Raw genomic sequence first — 13598 nt, 5'->3', positions numbered from 1 at the left:
CACCTTGTATACAGGGCCAAATCCCATTCGATAAAGCCCACACTGTGCTAGCAGACCCCATTGCAGGGATGTGGACTTAATAATATGTGAAGGTGACATGGACCTAATGCATGATGGGAAAGGTTCGGTCGACAAAGAGTAGGCACTACCCTAGGGACTGTGGTGGCTACAGGCATTCTCTAAGAAGTGGTACTTCCTCATCTTTGCGGCCACTGTTACGCCAGTTACGTTAGCTGCTACTTAACCTCTAAGCAAGGATTTTTGGGGAGGAATTACCCCACCCTCCTGTGTCCATGTCACCCTCCCATGTCCATGCCACCATCTATTACCTTTTAGTAAATTTGTGGCAAGCGAGGCGAGCGGACAATGGAGCTTTGTAAGTTCCGTAGCGTAAGCGGTTGCTGCAAAGATGAGGAAGTACTGAAGTAGTTCCATTGATAGAGATGTTCAGTTACTTGTGTTCATGTGGGCATTAGGACCCGTTGCGCTTAGGAATTGTGCTAAGATGGAGAATGCATGCATAGATTTCCCTAAAATGCAATTTGTGTGTCTCTGTAACATGTATAAGTCATTATGGTGTCAGCTATACTTTGATGGACTTTATTCTGGAATTGTAATGATTGGTGGCTTCTTCACTTATTAACCAGATTAGTAATGTTTTAGTGGTACTAGTATTACAGGCATCTCCAGCCTCTGTCACATTCATACAGTGTTCACGAAAGTTAAATATTTATATCAAAAGTACAAGAGAGTACCTATCCTAAAGCTGGGCGCACGCCTTAGCGATCACTTGGTTTATTGGGTTAAATTCTCCGGAGCAACAGAGTAATATGTAGGCAGCTTGACCCCATGTGACCCCTGCACTCACTGAGCTGGAAATATCTCAGCCTATTGTTTGTTCTTCTATGGGATCTGGAAGTCAGCATGTTATAAAACAGCTTATAAGATGTGACCTCTCACTCCAACTGTAGCAGGAGCATTTTAGGCCATTTATCAGCTAACGCTCCCTCATATTCATCTATACAATGGTTGGGCTGATCAGCTGACACTGGGTAATCGAACCAGCTATTGCAGTTGTTCCCAAACTTTTTTGACTCGCGGCACCCTAGAGTATCAGAATATTTTTCAGGGCACCCCTAGGTCAAAAGTTTGTTACCAAGAATAAAAAAAAAAAAAAATTAAATAAGTTGTGCCTAAATGTCATCCTTCGGTCCAGTTATGTGGTGAGGAACATGATTCACTTCTGTTTATCCACATATTTGGCCATTACATTGACCATAAACAATTTGAATTGGTTCTGGACCACCAACCTGAGGCACCCCTGCAAGTGCACCGAGGCACCCCAGGGAGCCTAGGCGCACAGTTTGGGAACCACTGAGCTATTGCATAGGGGTGTACTTGGCTTTAGAGATGTACACCGTTATATGGGTGAACACAGCCATCGCCATCCTGATGTTTTAGAGCTCTCATTATAGGGTAGGCTATCTTTGTACTAACAATTTCTAATGTAATGGGCCCCATACTTCAGCAATCACAATTAATGGTTTTCCAGATCCAGTGATTTTTTTTTTGGGACAGATAAATGGTTTCTACAATCTATTTGTCTTGCCCACACATTACAGATTTATTTCAGTGATCGGCAGATTTTTCCCATCTAAAGATTGCATCTTCATATCTGGAAAGTGCCCATACATCACCTCAATCGATTGTCATTTCATCTGTTACTTCTTTTCATAATTTAAATAGAAGAAGACGACGAGACGGGAATGCCCACACATAAAAAACAACCGCAGATAATACCAGATTAATAAACATGTTTAAAAATTTGATTCAGCAATCGATTGGCCATCCCGATCAATTTTTGATCAGGATCGCCAAAAGGGGGAGCCCACACATTAAAGATTAATTGTGACAATCATCTCCAGATCTGAGGAGTGTCACAATTAATTGCTGATGTATGGGGCCCATATGACTTCATAGTTGTATGTAACAAAACTGACCTGGGAATTGCACAGATGGAAAGTTTATTTTAAGAATGTTAAAGATGATTGTTATCCAGTAGTAGCATTTTAGTTTAACATCTGGTTACCCAAGGCCAGCATGATGATGGATGGGTCAATACCTCATACCTGTCTTAGTGGGATCATTTAATGTACGGGTTCACACTTTAAGTTTTACCTTAGAAGGCTACACACTTCTTAAACTTCTGCTGAATCCTCTGGCAGATGATTGATAGTCCGCCAGGTGTTGGGGAAAAGAGATGTTTTCCATAAATGAGGGGTATCTCCGAACCAAGCCCCTTACTTTTTTTGTAGTTGGGGATAGGGATGTATTTTAGTTGAAACTGGTTATAGTGTTCTATTATGGCACTAATTTCATGTGTATATGTACGAAGAGGATTATTACTGTTGTGCCACAAAGGTTTTGTAGCACAAAAAAAGTACAGCAACTTACAGCACAAGATCATCCAGGATGAGTACATTGTATAGGTATACATGGCCAATTAAGTTGATTCTGATGCTGATATACATTGCTTCATCAGCAGACACTGGAATAAGCATTAGGGTGGCAGAAGTATTGAGTAGATAATTATGTAGGTAGGTAAAGCACAAGAAGAGAGGTCCCTTCTGGTAAGAGCTTACATTCTGTAGGGGAGGGACAGACAAGGGTGACACAGATGGGGTGTCTCTGAGTATGAAAAAGAGTGTTAGAATGAGGGGTGCCGCATGACCTCCCGACAGTCATTACACTGATTTTGGAATCGCAGCTGTTAAAAACCTGAGAGTCGGGATCACAACTGACAGGGGCTATTCTAGCTCATGGGTGTCCACGACCCCTACAGAGCGAGAATAGAATAGGTTGCAAGCGCAGAGAGGCCAAAAGGTGCTTCTCTGTGCTCACCCCACTGTCTGAGTTCGCTGCACAGCCCTGTGTGTCGCTATCGCCTGGCAATTAACGTCCTGTGTAAATTTTTAGTAAGAGAGCCATTCAGGGCAAGTGTTCTTCCCGGAGAACACTGGCCCTGACACATTGCTGTGTGCTGAGCGATCTACATTGCTCAGCAGTGTTTCCCCGTGTGTAGGCCCCATTAGGGTCTTAATACACAAGATGCAGCCTTTATTTTCAAATGTTATAACTGCTTCCATACAAATTTTTAGGAACTGTGAAACCCATAAACATTGTGTATTACTAATAGTCCTTTGTTTTATTTCTAAAGGCCCATATACACTGTGCGACTTTGAGCTGAAAGCCACTCAAAACAGCCTGTTTGAGCGGCTTTCAGCTCAAAGCCACCCAGTGCGTATGCCCCAGCGATGAGCCCTGCTGCACGCTCCCACATCGCCGGGAAAGCCGCTCATCTGCTGGTTATACCAGCAGATGAGCGGCTTTGAGGACGGCTTTGCATAGCCGGCGCCGGGCAGGGGGAAATCTGCTCAGAGTGTATGCACTGAGCGGCTTTCCCCACAGTGATGATTGTCATCATCACTGTCCATACACGCTGAGCATAGTCGCCCAGTGTGTATGGACCTTTAAATGTATACATCACGAAAAAAAAAAATTACCGTAAGATTTTTTTTCAACCAATTAACAACATAAAAATCCTGCGGAAAATGAGGTACACAACAGACAAAAAGGCTTTTCAAAGGTGTATAACCTGTAACCATGCTGTAATTAAAGCAAAAAGAAAAATCTAACCTTACGATCTAATAACATGATGAATTTATAGAATTGAACTGTTATTCAATGTTTAGCATAAGATACATTTGCACACTTTGGTTCCCTTATAATGGGTAAATAGTTTTTCAAATTAACTGTATTCTATAGATCTTTCATTTCTAGTTGGTTCTTCCTCCGGCATGTCACTGTGGCTGTTAATTGAGACAACTTAATTGATAATTGGGTGGTTGCTTAGCAATGCCTATTGTAATAATAACAATCCATTATGCAATTTAAAACCATTGTTTTGAATGTGATACTGGTCTTATTCTTTAAAAAAAAAATAAAAAAAAAATTGTGGATGTACAGTATTCTTCCTCGGTATAGTAATAGGGTAAATCATTTGTGAAGTCTTCTAATTGATTTTCTACGAAAAGAGGAATTCCATCCTTTAAAGCTGATTAGCATATTTCTTCTGAATAATGAAACCTAATTTTTCCAATATGACAACCACCATGTGTTAAGGCACATGGTCACAAAAAGAAGGCTGTTAAACAGACACACAATGATACTATAATAATTACATGATCAGTCCCCAGAGAGAGGAGCACTGCCTTTTTAATACAGACTGTTCAGTGAAGTTCGGATACTTCCTGTTGTCATGGTCACTTAGATGAGTGGGGTGTTCTAGTGAGGGGACTATGATTCTATCATCTAGAACCCAGGTTCTCAAACTCTGTCCCCGGATCCACACACAGCGCACATTTTCCAGTTCTCACAAAATCACTACTAAGTTACATAATTAGCTCCACCTGTAAGTTCTTTTCATTTTAAAACGGGTCGGAGAGCAATGACTACACCTGTGCACCTGTTATATGAACTGTTGCAGCTCCTGAGAACAGTGTTTGAGAACCACTGAAATAGGATATTTGCTGATCAGAATCCTGTAGCCTTTGTTATCCTCGCAGCTCCAGAGAACAGTGTTTGAGAACCACTGAAATAGGATATTTGCTGATCAGAATCCTGTAGCCTTTGTTATCCTCACTGTTCATACTCCAACTGCCATCAAGGGTTTAGATTGAACACATATTTACATATGATTAAACATGCTTATTAACCCAAAGGTTCTTTGAGATCACATGTCCTATATCATGTTACCAGATATGAATGTTTATTACCTCACAAAATGCTAAAAATATTTGTTTTGTGAAATGTAAATACACTACTGTAAAGTTATCGCATTTGAACCCAGCATGCAATACCCTGCCGACTCAGGATGGGCAGAAACGGCTGCAAAATCACCAATTTTGCCAATCCATGTGGTTTTCGGCGATGCTGGAATTTTTTTCCGCCCAGGCAAAAATCAGCACTGGGATTGAATAGGGCAAGTCGAATTCAACCCAAAAAACTGGTGAAAATTGCAGATTTTTTCACTGGCGAAACATTTACCAGGGATTGAATACCCCCCAGTGTTACTTTCATGTATATATATATCGTTAAATGCTTGAATTAGTAGTTCAATTGTGTAATATACAGTATGTAGAATTTGAGTCAACCGTTATTTAATGACTATTTCATTTTTATTTACCACCCTAGCGCTGTCATACTTTGTTTTCCAGTTTATTTTATATATCCTTGGTGGATTAAATCAGAGATTTAGCACCCCAGGCAGGGAAGGAAGAAGAACTGCATGGGTTTTGAAAGAAGCAGGGTGCTAGAATGGACCCTATTACTATTTTGTTTTATAATTTTTTAAGTAAAATATGGGTGGTATAGAAGAGTATGTGTCATAAGGTTGACATGCAAGGGGACACAGTACACTTATAGACGGTGTCCGTTTTGACATTCGGGACCAAAAAACATGAAAAACTCATGTCGACCGTTTTAGTGTCGACCTAATGCTTGTATCGACCTTCCCACTCTGTTGACCATAGCCATGTCAACCTAGTTCAGGTAAGCACCATCTACCTTCAGTGGTCGACTCAATGTATGTCCACCTTCGACCTAGTAACCGTAGCCCTTATAGAAGACCGTAAAGTGTGCAGAGAAAGTGGCCACATGGCGTGCTTAAGGCAATATTCAAATAATTTGAGGGCACAAACCATGGCTATTCACTGAGACAGTAGGGGAATCCATTGGCCGAGAATGCAAGGTGCTGTATGGACAATCAGGTGTTATTGTCTCATGCAGAAGAAACCAGTTTGCCTTTGGTTATTAAAAACAAAGGGCTCTTCTGTTATTAAGTGTGCATACCGAACATATTCAAGCTGTGTTTAAGTATAAACATTGGTGTTGGTGTTTCTTGTAGGGATTGTATATAGGCATCAGAGAGTGCTGCTGTATGTGGATGGAGACTTGGACATGCAGACTAATAGGTAGGAAACCTGGGATGCCCAGCTATTGTGCGCAAGTCCTAGAACATCCTGCCAGTCCTTGTGTTCCGACAACAGCTAGAGAGCCACAGTATACAGTACCATCAGCCCCCTGAACCAGCGATAAGGCTGGAATAAAGAAAAATATTATGTTACCTCTTCGTTAAAATAAGGATCACAGTGTATCCACCTGTATTCCCTGGCAATCCTGCTCGCGTAGATCCTTATTCAGTGTTGATCTGGATCTGCTGATGACTTGGGCCCAGCGGATCTTTGCTGCCGTGTGAGCTGCTTAGAACCCTGGAGGATCACTTGTGGATCCATATTTATAAATAGAAAATGAATACCTAAAGTTATGCATACTACTGCTTATAGGCTGATTGTCTCATGGTTATTCTACTAGGGGTGCCATGAGGAATACAATGTGCATGTTTGCCGGACAGACCCCCAGACTAGTATATATCAGGTCATTTGTAGGATTTATGCTGATGTAATGTATGTGCTGGGTGATATCTTCAGCCCCATAATTTGGTAAATGATTTCCTTTCCGGATTGTGTTTTAGGGTCTTCCTTGATATTACTGCCACCCTTCCCAAGAGATCACGCAGTATCCATGCTGACTTGTGTCACATGATACTGATGTCAACCCTTTGAGTGCCAGCATCTCCGTGAGAGCTGTTCAAAATATTCGCTAAAAATGCCAGCGTTGCTCACATTTGTTATATAAATGTAAAAAAAAAAATGTGTAAAAAAAAAAAAAAAAAAAAAAAAAAAAAAGATTATTTCCTATATCAAGTAAACATTACAGGTCATTATGATGAATAAAAATGTTTGCTTGTCAATTTTCACACCTATTTTGACAAATTTACTGAGCACTCAAAGGGTTAGCCATTTTGTCATGGCTTTCACAGTCACAAGGTCCTAACAATACATTTATTATGGAACGATGCTAGATACAGCATTGTCCACAGCCATAAAAAAGCTTCTGTTGGGTGACTTTGTGTGCGTAGAATATGCACGCCTCCGGCACAGCGCCCAACATTTCCACATTCATAGCCACATTACATACAGGCAGTACTGCTTAGGCATTGTGGTCCAATGCCTCCTGCATAGGCCTCAGGATGGCAATGTTGTATTGCTTTGAATAGATACTTTGGGTGAAATGTAATAGGATGAAAAACAGAAAGTGAGAGATTTGGTAAGAACTCTCCAGGTTTTTTTTTTGTTTTTTAAGTGGCAATCCTTTTACCCAGTTTGATTTTGCAGTGTAAATGATTGCCGCTTTAAAAAAAAATTGGAGATTTCTTACGATTCTCTCACCCTATTACATGTCATCCTTTATGTGGCTCATCCCTACAATGGATAGCGCTGCTCCATTAATAAGCGGAGGGCCAAGAAGTGATCAACTGTAGCTCCCTCTTCTCCCAAAGCACAGTTCTGTTCCTGCTGGTACATACAATGTTTGTTGCCTCTGTTGATGGTTAAAGTTGTTTTCTGGTTCAAAGAGGCTGGCTGATTGAAGTCCTATTAATTGGTGGGAACGTCTTGGCTCCGTAGCCTCTTTTGTAATTGTATTTGTATTTTATAATGGAGTTATTTGCTACACATTTCTCCAAGTCATGAGGGACTTCGGGAGTATTGTTGTATTTAATAAAATACTGTTTATTTAAATTGGCAAAGTGAAGATTTTGTTTATTCAGCATCAATAACGTTCGGGTTTGCTGAGTTTTTTTTATTTTTTAACGTCAACTACCTATTTAGGTCAGCTTGTATTTGTAGTGTGGATACTGATGATTAGTGAGAAAGGTGGCGTACATGAGGCAGGCAGCTCCGCACCTTCAGCATGAGGGTCCCTGCTCTCACGGCTGCTTTTTAGTAATAGAAACGGTAGGCATAAGCATTGGAGGGTGAACAGTGCTGCGAGGCACCGTGCCCGAAGCACGGTGAGCGCAGCGGTACACTTTGACGAGGTCCATGCCGACATTTGGGACATAACCCGTGAAAAACTCATGTCAATCCATCCTATTGTCAACCTAATGCTTGTGCTGACCTTGCGACCCTGTCTTCATTTGGCGTGTTAACCTCCTGTCGTTGACCTATGTTCTTCGACCTAAAATTTTGTCAACCCATACCCAATTGAAACAGTGAACTAAGATGTGCAGGATGGGCAGAGGATCAACCAGTCAGAAAAACCTGCGGTCTATTTACTAAGCCTTGGAGAAAGTAGAGATAAAGTACCAACTGATCCATTCCTAACTGTTAATCTTTGAACACATAATGTAACCTTATTACTTTATACGGTTGCGCTTTAAAATTGGGAACAGTCGTTCTAGAATAAACGGAGTAATAACAGCCAGCGGTCGGAAGGCCGCGCCCTCAAGCTTACAATCATTCTATAGGAAGAAACATGCCAATTAGTAGCTGATTTGGTGGAACATTATCTCCTCCCAATTAGTACATAGACCATTTTAACAGTTTGTACCTTTTTTTTATACTAAGTCTGGTATTAATGTCTGTCTTGCAGGCGGCCCTCAATGGCTCTGTCGGAACTGAAGCAGCTGTAGCACCTGACCAGCAGAATCCCCAGCCGCAGCAGCCACAGCAGCCACCTCCCCCCAATGCTTGGCAAGTGATAAAAGGCATCCTGTTCAGGTGAGTGATCTTCGCACATAAAACACTCAACAAGGCAAACCCAGGAGCCAGTTATCCCTGACCTCTAGCTATACATCTACTGCTGGTGTCTGAATTAGTGGAATTGCCGCCATGCTTGACTTATTCTCTTGAGCTTTAATGTGACCTTTTAGACATTGAGTAGATAAATCTATTCAGTATGTACTACAGTTCATTTCAGCAGATGCACAGTGTTTACACCTTTGTGATAGGCTGCGCCATGATGAATGTTAAATTTTGTTGCAATATGGCTGCCACTGTCGTACATATCAGCATGCTATAACCGATCTGCTGACCGCCCGTACAGCCGCACCGGAAGCAGTCTGTGATTGAGAGATCAGTGGGAGGGCGCATGCAAATGCACCCGCCCACTGGCGATGTCCATTCCGACAGATCGGGCGCGTGTAGTGGTAGTGTGTACCCAGCTTCAGGGGGTAATTGTACACCATACAGTTTTAAATTGTGAAAACCCCTTTAGCCAAAAGGATCTCTAAGACATTATTCAGAAGTATTTTTATCGAAGTTTGGAATACTGGATTCATCAAATAATTCAAAACCGTTTGACTTCTGTATGTTTGGCCAACAAATCTTCTGGATTCAAGTAATGGCTATCCTTAAACCCTGGAATGTAATGACAGAGTTTTGGAAACTCTGCCTGAAAGCCTGTATTCATATCAGCCAGGTAACATGCATACTGTAGTATTGTTATAAATTCAAGTGTTAACTCCTTACAACTCAAGACACCTTTACACATTTTTAGGTCCTTGTTCTAAACTACTTAATACAGGTGACAATTCAGAGTCCGCAGTAACTTCACTGGCCCAAATGCACCTTTCTGCGCACTACAATTCTATTTCCCAGTGGTCAGTTGTTGTCTTCAAAAACTGCAGCTTTAATTGCTTTATAACAAGTAACTGGTTCTCTCCTTATCTGAAACAGTTGGGACCTTGTGATCCTATTACCTTGTAAATCTGTCATTAATTCCAGTCTGTAATCCCATACAAGCTGGGCCTACTGCATTAACCTGCAGAGATTCCCTTTGTTCCATCTGATCTGGTAAAATGGCTTTGCACCTCCTAATCAGATCACGTCACCCTGTGTTTTTTTTTTTTACTGTTCCCAATTGTACTCCAAATTGTCTACAATGCCTAATGCTACGGCTCATGTCCTTTCTACCATAGTAATGAGGAGCTGGCTCTCTAATGAGTCTTAAGGCCCCCATACACTAGGGCGACTTGTCCTTAGGACAAGTCGCCCCCGACTTCCCCCTGAGCTTCCCCGGCTGCTCCCCGGGGGAGCTTGATTAGATTGGCACTTGATGTGCCATTTTTTACATGTGATAAATCGTCTCGATTTATCACATGTAAAAAAACCCGGGGAGCAGGGGGGGGGGCTACAGAGGTGGGAGCAGGGGGGCTGGGGACGCTGCGGGGACAGCGTCTGTGTCCCCCGCTGCTGGTAACGCTGCGGGGACAGCGTCTGTGTCCCCCGCTGCTGGGGACGCTGCGGGGACAGCGTCTGTGTCCCCCGCTGCTGGTAACGCTGCGGGGACAGCGTCTGTGTCCCCCGCTGCTGGTAACGCTGCGGGGACAGCGTCTGTGTCCCCCGCTGCTGGGGACGCTGCGGGGGACACAGGCGGCATAGAGCCGGGCAGGGGGAGCCGGCGGGAGCTGTCAGTGCTAGAAAAAAAAGCCTATACAATGAATGGGCAGCCTGTGATTGGCTGAGCGCTCTCTCAGCCAATTGCTGACTGGCTGAGAGAGCGCTCAGCCAATCACAGGCCGCCCATGCATTGTATGGGCTTTTTTTTTTTTATTCAATACTGACAGCTCCCGCCGGCTCCCCCTGCGCGGCTCTATGCCGCCTGCGTCCCCCGCAGCGTCCCCAGCCCCCCCTGCTCCCTCTACCGCCTCGCCGCCCCACTAGGTCCCAAGTCGGGTGGTCTGACGTGCAGCAGGTCCGACCACCCGACGCAGATCCGATGCGCACGGGACCGCGCATCGGATCTGAGGGGACATCAAAACTAGCCGATTTTGGTACGATTTTGGCCAGATCCGACTGATCTGGATGAAATCTGACCAAAATCGGCTAGTGTATGGGGGCCTTTACACATGGGGAGATTGTGCTGAGCGATCTGTCTGGGCCAGTGTTCTCCGGTGAGAACACTGGACCATGACCGGTGATCAAAGTCGATTTTGCTGTATCTTAATCGCCGGGTGATAGTGACGCGCAGGCCCACGCATCGCTGTGGCCCCTACATATAATCCATGTAGGGGCATTTCCTAAGCAATCTGCTCATCAGTCAGATCGCTTAGAAAAAGCCATGAAATCTCCCCGTGTGTACGCCCATAAGATTAAAACACTGACAGGAATGCCTGGGACAGGCTACAAAGTAGCTTTTGGTTTTGGGCGGCATCTCAAACATTAATTTAAACATAATTCTAGAGTAACCGGTATGTTCCGTAATGTAAATGTTACGCTCTGAGGAGCACCTGCGAAATCAAAACTTTTTTTTTCTTAGTTGTATCCTTGTCAGGTGCTGGGAATTCATTAGGCAGGAATATTGTTTGTAAAGTTCTGAACAAATGGACTTCAGGGGGTGCAGCACCAAGCCTTGGATAAATAAAAAAATGGGGGTGTTGCCTGAAGCAACCAGTTGACTTCTAATTGCCATTTTAAAGACCTTGATCGAGATAGATAGAAACTGATTGGTTTCTTTGGGCAACTCCTCCGCTTTATCTTTTCCAAGGCTTAATGGAGGAATGATGTAGGACATACACACTGAGTGATCTATCGGTAATGATCTCGTTAAGTGATGTCATTGAGTCCCTGCTCCATACACCCAGTCATTGATGATTCTCAAATTGAGCTGCATGTGCAGCTGACCGCCAGGCGATGTTAATGGCCCGCTGGAGCATGTGCATTGTGTTTTTTTTATTTGATTTTTTTGCATTGCACTAGAAAATATTGTAAACGATATCACTGAGGGTTTGAGATGCCATGTTTCCTAGCTCATAGCTAAGAGGCAGTGGAAAAAGAAAGCAGCAATTAACCATTAATAAATGTATTTGCTCTCTCTGCATTGCATGTAAAATGGGTATGGATCATTGGATAGACATGAACTAGGTCGACGCAAGCATTAGGTTGACAGTCAAAAGGTAGACATGGGGTGGCGCCCGCCCCCCCCCCCCCCCCCCCTCCCTGAATTTCGACATGGACACTGAAATGTATCACCGCGTCCCCTTCGGGCACAGTGCCCCACTATGCTCGGCACACTATTTTATTCTCCCACCGCACCCTAGTGGATGGCGTGCATGAAATGCCACCTGTCTGCTCAAAAAAAAAAAAAAAGTTAAAAACTCCTCCATGTTGACCTTTTGACTGTCGACCTTCATGCATGTCAACCTAGTGATCATAACCCGGTAAAACATTACCTGCTTTTTTGCATTTCTCAGAATCTGCCTCCGACTACTGCGATTGCCACGTGTGGCCAACAGGTGGCAACATGATACATAGTTTTTTTTGTAGCTACTGTAGATGAATTTACATCCCCATGCACAGTCCGACTTGTCTGAGGGACCCGTTTTCCCTTGAGTTTCCCTGGCAGCTTCCTGGGAGCACTGGATCCTATCATATGTCAACCACGTATAATGGGAAAAGAAAAGGATAAGAGTTCTGGGTGCACCCAGAATATCTCTTATCCTTTTCTTTTCCCATTATACATGTTCATAAAATAAGAGAAGGGTAGCATCACAACTGCTGAAAAGAAAAAAACACACAAGTAACTGTGAAAAATAAAATAAAAGAATAAAAAGACACCTACACAAGAAAAAGGGAATTCTATGTGATCGCACAAAGGAGCACTCAGTGCGGTATAGACAAACACTCCTTCTGAAACCTATGTCAGACACCTCCGATTTGGGCCGATTTTATCCGATATATTGGCCTGATCCGTTGAAATCTGTTCAAATCGGGCCAAATCTGAACTGTGAATTGGGTACCGTTTGGGGCAAGTTGGATATAAATGTGAGGATGTTTCTCTGTAGAGCTGTGTGTATCTTTGCACACTGCCCGTATGCACTGTACACTGCCCGTATGCACTGTTTTAGAGTGAATTTTTTTTTAAATTTTTTTTTTATTTGCCCGTGGCATTAAATTATAATTTATTTATATGGCGCCACAAGGGTTCTGCAGCGCTTATCAATACACAAATGAACAAGAAAGGCTTTCAGTAAAGGCATTTTAGGACAAGTACAACATGGTAATTAAAGACCGGGGACAGGATACTGCAGTAATTATTAAGGTGACCGAGACCTAGGGTAGGTACCATTGCGTGGAGTAAAAATGTGTTTATATTCTTACGCACTCTCTAAGACTGGAAAAAGCACATGAGGAGAGTGGTCCCTGCTCGTGAGAGCTTACATTCTAATGGCTTTTTGCTCTGTGTCTCATACAGGATCTTTATAATATGGGCCATCAGCAGCTGGTTTCGCAGGGGATCAACTCCCCAGGACCAAACCACATCTCCCGGGGCTCCGCGACCCCCCAGCCGCAATCTCTTCCCTAAAGACACTTTAATGGTAACCTTCCATTTGTCTGGTCTACTATGTGACATCAGTGTGATCTGTTACTTCTACTAAGATGTGATGTACGTTGACCCGTGTTCTATCTTTCTCTGTAGGATCTCCATGTGTTCATCTCAGAGAATGAACATTTCACAGAGTTCAACTCCTCCACAGCTCTCTTCTGGGAGCAGCGGGATTTGGTGTACGGAGACTGGAGCAGCGGGGTTATGGGAGACGGCTGCTATGAGCAGCACTCTGAAATTGATGTACCAGAGGTAGGTGCTACCTGTCAAAGGCGGGGCCTACTGCCCCTTTCCCATTGGCTAATGAGCTG

General features: G+C 43.3%; 1 protein-coding gene across 1 annotated transcript in view; it reads left to right on the top strand.

Moving 5' to 3' along the window:
• CLPTM1 (CLPTM1 regulator of GABA type A receptor forward trafficking) overlaps positions 1-13598 on the top strand; it is a 37106-nt gene that overhangs the window by 542 nt on the left and 22966 nt on the right. The window contains exons 2-4 of the mRNA XM_083159639.1: positions 8554-8681; positions 13156-13279; positions 13381-13539. Of these exons, the coding sequence (XP_083015765.1) occupies positions 8554-8681; positions 13156-13279; positions 13381-13539 (411 nt within the window). The remainder of the gene's footprint in view (positions 1-8553; positions 8682-13155; positions 13280-13380; positions 13540-13598) is intronic.

This window comes from Crinia signifera, chromosome 9, assembly GCF_055691185.1.
Source record: "Crinia signifera chromosome 9, ASM5569118v1, whole genome shotgun sequence".
NCBI classification, from domain to species: Eukaryota; Metazoa; Chordata; class Amphibia; order Anura; family Myobatrachidae; genus Crinia; species Crinia signifera.
The sequence above is the reverse complement of the archived record's forward strand: the minus strand, read 5'-3'. Positions and strand labels throughout refer to the sequence as shown.